This window comes from Danio rerio, chromosome 3 (assembly GCF_052040795.2).
Source record: "Danio rerio strain M-AB ecotype USA chromosome 3, GRCz13ab, whole genome shotgun sequence".
NCBI classification, from domain to species: domain Eukaryota; kingdom Metazoa; phylum Chordata; class Actinopteri; order Cypriniformes; family Danionidae; genus Danio; species Danio rerio.
This window is the reverse complement of record NC_141023.1, coordinates 62928239-62935569: the sequence shown is the minus strand read 5'-3', so window position 1 is coordinate 62935569 and position 7331 is coordinate 62928239. Positions and strand designations below refer to the sequence as shown.

The window sequence follows — 7331 nt, the reverse complement described above, 5'->3', positions numbered from 1 at the left end:
TATGTTTAGAAATTTGTTGAAAATTTTTTTAAAGAGAAATTGGGGGAAAAATAAATAAACAGCTAATAATAATTCAGGGGGGCTAATAATTCTGAGTTCAACTGTACATGTACACTAGATGAGTGAACATATAAGGGAACTTTATCTACTTGTAATTGCTCATGTATGCATGTTTTATATAGAATGATGTGCGCATAATATAATGTATAAAAATGTTGCAGTAGGATTGGAGGAGGGGGGTGGGGGGGTCTGTTGACTCAAATAAAATGTGTTTAACGTTTGGAAATTTTTGTTTAATTGAGTACAATGTCAATAAAAAGATGTCAATAAAAAGATGTCAATAAAAAGTGGAATGAAAGGCAGCCCCATTTAGATGATCCACCAGAAGTGGACACTTGTGTAACTCGGAGGTATCTTTAACAAAGCATTTCTTTATACTGTACTGTTTCCTTATACTCTTTATAATGTACTGTTATTGTATTTTTAGATTGCTCATATTGGAATGCCTGGAAACAAGTCTGATCTTATAAAAAGTGGATAGATGGACAGTCACACAACACACCACAAGCTGTATTTCTTACAAGTTTACAGGATACTGTAGACAAGGGTGGACTTAGTTATTTAGGGGCCCTAAGAAACTCCAGGTAAGGGGCACTAGCATTTTTGAAAAATAAACTGCATGTTACATATATATATATAAATCATCAGGTTTACATAGGTATATAGAATCAGCATCTGTGTAAAAAAACATTCTGATTGGCTATTCAGTTATACAGTTATCAGTTATATAGTTATCAGTTATATAGTTAATATATCTACAGTTATAGTCAAAGTTATTAGCCTCTGTTTATTCTTTGCCCTAATTTCGGTTTAAGAGAGAGTAGATTTTTTTCATCAGATTTCTAAACATAATAGTTTTAATAACTCATTTCTTATAACTGATTTATTTTATCTTTGTCATGATGACAGTAAATAATATTTTACAAGATATTTTTCAAGACACTTCTATACAGCTTAAAGTGACATTTAAAGGCTTAACTAGGTTAATTAGGTTAACTAGGCAGGTTAGGGTAATTAGGCAAGTTATTCTATAACGATGGTTTGTTCTGTAGACTACCGAAAAAAAAAACTTAAAATGGTGTTTAAAAAAATAGTAACTGATTCTATTCTAGCTGAAATAAAACAAGTAAGACCTTCTCCAGAAGAAAAAATAATATCAGACATACTCTGATAAGTTCCCTGCTCAGTTAAACATAACTTAAATGAAATAAGGAAATATTTAAAACAGAAAAAATAATAAATAAATTGAGGGGGGCTAATAATTCTGACTTCAACTGTGTATATATATATATATATATATATATATATATATATATATATATATATATATATATATATATATATATAAACTATATAACTGATAACTATATAAATATATAACTGAACAGTCAATTAGAATGTTTTCTTACACAGATGCTGATTCTGTATACTGATGTAAACCTGATGAGACATACAAGGCCAGAGAGACATTCACCGATGGCTGACCATCAGTTTGGAGTCTGCCAACCTTAAATCTTATACAATTACGCCATAACAAAACTGACGTGAAAACTACAGACTAGTATAAACTTTGCTCAGAATATATATATATATATATATATATATATATATATATATATATATATATATATATATATATATATATATATATATATATAGAGATTTAAAAAGAAATTCATCATGATCTTTCTAGATTAGACATGATTTATTAAATACAGTTACAGCGGTTACAGTGTATATCAACAGAAATTATTGCTTAAAGTTGGTCCAAACTAGCGTTAGCTAAAAGCGCAATATAAAATTGTATCTGAGCACAGAATAAAATATATACAGTTGAAACCAGAGGAAATTTACATGCATTGTATAAAAAGGCACATAATCATTTTTTTAAAAGTCAGATATTAATGTGACTAAACTTTTTTTAGCTAGGTTAGGATTACCAAATGTGTTTCTGTTATGCTTAATAGCAGAATAATGAGAGAGATATTTTGAGAAATTGTTATAACTTTTCTTGAAAGTCAAGTTTACATTCAATAAGATTATTCTGCCTCTGAAAAAGCTCAGATGATGGTGTCAAGGGTTTGGAAGTTTCTGATTGGCTAATTGACAACCTCTGAGTTAATTGGAGGCACAACTGTAGAATAGGATTTAAGGAAAACCGCAAGCACACTGCTTCCTTGTGTGACAACATGGGAAAATCAACAAGCCAGAATCAACAAAAAAGGCAGATTACAATTTGCTAAATTACACTGGGAAAAGACTAAATTTTGGAGACATGTCCTGTTATTCTGATTGAACTGTTTGGCCTTAATAACCAGTGTTACATTTGGAGAACAATGGGTAAAGCTTACAAGCCTAGGAACACCATCCCAACTGTGAAGTATGGGGGCGGCAGCATCATGTTGTGGGGCTGTTTTGCTGTAGGAGGGACTGGTCCACTTCACAACATAGATGGCATCATGAGGAAAGAACATTATGTAGAAATACTGAAGCCACATCTCAAGACATCAGCCAAGAAATTAAAACTCGGCCACAAATGGGTCTTCCAAACAGACCATGAACCTAAGCATACTGCCAAATTAGTTCAAATGTGCTTTAAGGACAACAGAGTGAATGTTTTGGAGTGGCCATCACAAAGCCCTGATCTCAATCCTATAGAAAATTTGTGGGCAGAGTTGAAAAAGCTTGTGCAAGCAGTACAGCCTACAAATCTGACTCAGTTACACTAATTCTGTCAAGAGTAATGGGCCAAAATTCCTTCAAACTATTGTGAAAAGCTTGTGGAAGGATTCCCAAAACATTTGACCAAAGTTATACAGTTTAAAAGCAAAGCTAAAAAAAATGTGGAAATGTGTGTCAACTTTTGACCGTCTAGAAATTAATAAAAATTCTCAAAAAAAATTCTGGCATTTAGCAAATGTAAATCATTTACTGTAGGTAATCCTAATGGACCTAAAATAGTAAACATTTAGTATGATTAACCATCAGACTTTTTTTTTTTAATGGTTATGTTTTGTGTATTTAAACTTCTGGTTTCAACTGTGAATCCCACTAACCAGTTCATGAAGACTATTTCAAGTATTTTTGGTTCTATCATCTGATCTGCAAATCTTTGGAGTGGTTTTGTCTATGTGTCAGTTGGTTGTTCTGCTAATTGGGTTCAGCTTTTCTTGTGTTTGGGGTTTGTACTGTTAAAGAGGTTGATTCCTGTCCGGACCCCGACCCCTGCTGCTGTCACCCCCGGCTGCTGGAGCACTTTGTCCAGAGTCGTCTTCTTGATGGCAGCGGGAGAGATCTTCTCTTGATCTGCCAAATACTGAAGCTCCCTGTCAAAAAAAAAGAGAAGAAAGAGAGTGAGCTTGAAATGAGACAAATCTGTTCAAAGATGGAAAACCTAGATCACGTATCAAGTAGGTTTAATTTAGGTTTTAGGGTCTCATACATCGGCCAGATCAATTAGATCTTGTAATCAGTGACAGTGGCGACTGTTCACTTGCTGTGGTAGGAACAAAACGGTGGAATGGTCTTCCTCTGTACATTCAAAAGGCATTGTATTTAGAAGTTATTAGGTCACAGTTGAAGACTGTTAAATTAAGTTAAATGTGACCCATTTCCAATTTTTTGCTCATGTGTGAGACAAATTGGATCTGTTCTATGACCGTGCAAACACAAAGTTATGTGTAATAAAATGAAATTACACAGGAAAAAAGGTATTGAACATATGAAGAAAGAGAGGTGTAGAAAGACAGTGAAAGCCCAGACAGCAGATGAAATCTCTCAGTAGTTCTTCAGCAACCCTCTGATCTTCCTCATTGTAAATGAATATTCGCTGCTTCAGTCTAACATCTACATTAGCAGGAAGAGGAAACCAGGGTGGACATTTCAGCAAGACGATGATCCAAAACACAGCCAAGGAAACTCTCAAATGCTTTCAGAGAAAGAAAATCATGCTGTAGAATGGCCCAGCCAATCACCTGACTTAAATCCAATTTAAAAAAAACTCACACCTTAGCAACTGATGTGACTTAATTCTCCACATGAGAGGCGTATTTAATCTGCCATCATAAAAAAGCCTATTATATAAAGTACTAAAGACATTTCAGTACTTTCTCCTAGTGTCATTTCATTGTTTTTAAACATTTTATTTTCCTTTTTTGTGTTTATGGTTGTATTGTTTGGGTTTTACCAAAATCTGGTTCAATTCTATGTCAACAGCTCCTTTGGAATTATTCTCAGGAAAAAAAAAAAAAAACATGACGTGTTGAATACTTTCCCCCACTGTAAATGAAGAGATTGAAGATGAAGATAATTAAGTTTTTAAATGGTGTGTTTAGTGATTGAGTGATGAGAGTGTTATTGAAGAGACTTGATAACAAGAAGAAACACTAAGGGACAGAGGAAAAAAAACAACTACAACTTGTGAAATTAATTAAACTGAAACACACTTAATCAACCAACTCAAGATGTTTTTAATCATTATTAAACAACTAACGAAAATTTACCAGCTTCAATTATTAGAAATCCTGTTTGACGTTTAGACACGCATTTCATCCAGAAGTTCTGAGATTTAACAAGGGATTTGAATGTCTTGTTCATTCATTCATTTCCTTTCCGACTTAGTCCTTTATTAATCAGGGGTCACCACAGCAGAATGAACCGCCACCTTTTCCAGCATATGTTTTATGCAGCGGATGCCCTTCCAGCTGCAACCCATCACTGGGAAACACCAATTCACAAACACATACTACGGACAATTTAGCTTACCCAATTCATCTATAGCGCATGTCTTTGGACCGTGGGGGAAACAGAAGCACCCTGAGAAAACCCACAGCAACAAGAGGAGAACAGGCAAACTCCACACAGAAATGCCAATTGCCAAAGTGAGGTGACAGCGATATCCATCTTATATATATATGTCTTATTAATGGTTATTTTCAAGTTGAAAGGTTCTTGTTTTCATTAAAAAAAACAAGTAAATACAGGGAATATAACTGTAGTTATCAATTAGTGAAGAACCTAAAGGCATATTTCACCCAAAAATGAGGTTTTGCTCACTATTTACTCTCCCTCAGATGGTTTCAAAACATTAAGTATTTTGAAAAAAGCTGAAAACCACTAACCACTGACTTATTATGAAAAGTAATGGTTTGAGGTTTCCAGCTATCCTCCAAATATCTTTGTCTGCCCTCAACAGAAGAAAGAAGCTTAAACATGAGTAAATAATGACAAAATCTTTCCTTTTTTTGGTGAACTATCCCTTTATTTCCTATTTATCTCTTAATTCCTTCTGAATTAAGACGGCCAGATTAACACAACTAGCTGAAAAAGTCACTCCACCTGGTTCTAATGCACGAAGCCTCCACAGCATTGATCAGGAGGCTGCGGAAACCGCCACTTTCCATCACATGCAAAGCGTGGATTGTAGCACCTCCAGGCGAAGCCACGTTGTCCTTTAACTGTCCAGGGTGTTGCTCTGACTCAAGGAGCATTTTTGCCGCTCCCTTGCAAAAAAAAACAAAACAAAACATAATTTTATTGTAAATTTCAAGCGCAGATGATCAGATTTTCATTGTGAAAAAGGATTCAGATACTATGAGAGACTAACAAGCAGGGCCTGAGCTCCCAGTCGTACAGCCAGTCTTCTGGGCAATCCCATCTTCACCCCTCCATCAGCAAGAGCATCAACCGCTGTGAATGCCTAAGATTAGGATAAAAGTAGTCTTAAGCAAAACCCACTTTAAAAACACTACAGTCATTCATAGTAAATGATTCTTTACTGTATGGTACAGATAAAAAAAAAACATGATAGTAACTACTACAAATGACTACAGTATGGTGTAAATTTGGGAATCCACCAGGAGGTCAATGTATGATTGCTTGATTGTTGCTTACATAGGCTGGTCCACTGCCACTGAGGCCAGTGACGGCATCAATCAGGTCCTCTTCCACCTCGGTGCAGTAGCCCACACTGGCCATTAGCTGCTCCAGGAGCTTCCCGTCCTCCACCTCCGCATGGGTGCCTGTGGCGTAAACCGTGGCCCCCTCGCGGACCACCACCGGGGTGTTTGTCATGCAGCGAATGACTTTAGGTGCTGAACGGTACTGCAGCAGTTTCTGCAATATCAAAGGTCAGACATCATGAATATTTTCTATAATATAAAACAGAATAATATATTCTGTTTTTAGTAAGCCTTTTTCTGCAAGCATGAGGAAAAACGTGCCACTCTGATTTTAACAGGCAGAACATTTTATAATAAAAGACAGAAAGCAGCAGTCTGACCTTCTCGATGGAGCTGATGGTCACTCCTGCAGCACAGGAGACGATGAGGTGGCGGTCTTCAATGTCTGGGCCGATCTCGTCCAGGACAAAGGGAATGATATGAGGCTTGACCGCCAGGAAAAGGACGTCACTCTTGCTCACGGTCTCTTTATTACTGGTGGTGAAGAACGCTCCCATTTTCTGAGGTACAGAGAATATGTGTTTATAAAGATGCTTGAATCACTGCTTTCAGTTAACTGATGTCTCAAACACTCACTCTCAGGCCAATGACCGTCGGCAGGTCAGTGTCTGGAGAACTCGCTGTTATCCTGTGTGTGGCGATCACACCTGATGGACAGAGGAGACTAATGTAAACCCTGCATTACAGATTTCATGTTAAAGACGACCTGTTATGCAAAAATCATTTTCATAAAGGGTTTATACACCGTTGTGTGGCAACAGTGTGTGAACATAACCAGCCTCTAATGGTAAAAATTAAATAATTTTATTTTTTTATAATCACACTTGATAAAAACAGTCTGCAGAAACTTTGATTTACAGAAACTTAGATTTACAGAGGGGAAAAACCCAGCCATTAGTGACCATCTCTCCCTCGTCAGCCTTGAGTGGAAGCAGCTATCTGCCACTATGCATAGGCATAGGGTTTTTAGCTCCGCCCTCTTTTGAAAATTGCATATTCTCATTTGAATTTAAAGTGACAGTCACCAAAATTTGGATCAAAGCCTAAAAATCGTTTTAATGAGTTATAAAAAAATTGCATTTCATTAATGATGATGTACTATGCTTAAAATTGGACACATATCAATATGAATGTGCCTTATGAATGTGCAATTGGCAACCACTGGAAGTTTTAGAATTTTAAAATTAGAAATATATATATATATATATACACACACACATACACACACACACACACACACACACATATACATATATATACATACTACTCAGTAGGTGCTGCATTTGAATTTAAACGTGCTACTCCTCCATT

General features: G+C 35.9%; 1 protein-coding gene across 4 annotated transcripts in view; it reads right to left on the bottom strand.

Moving 5' to 3' along the window:
• pycr1a (pyrroline-5-carboxylate reductase 1a) overlaps positions 1-7331 on the bottom strand; it is an 80608-nt gene that overhangs the window by 70699 nt on the left and 2578 nt on the right. For 3 of the 4 annotated variants that reach the window (XM_087242365.1, XM_087242363.1, XM_087242364.1), the window contains exons 3-8: positions 6597-6667; positions 6341-6520; positions 5953-6174; positions 5666-5758; positions 5398-5561; positions 3284-3386 (exon numbers count right to left, since the gene is read on the bottom strand). In XM_087242365.1, the coding sequence (XP_087098491.1) occupies positions 3284-3386; positions 5398-5561; positions 5666-5758; positions 5953-6174; positions 6341-6520; positions 6597-6667 (833 nt within the window). Of the gene's footprint in view, positions 1-1746; positions 3387-5397; positions 5562-5665; positions 5759-5952; positions 6175-6340; positions 6521-6596; positions 6668-7331 lie in introns of those variants that run through there. The other variant, NM_200826.2, reaches the window with a different exon arrangement.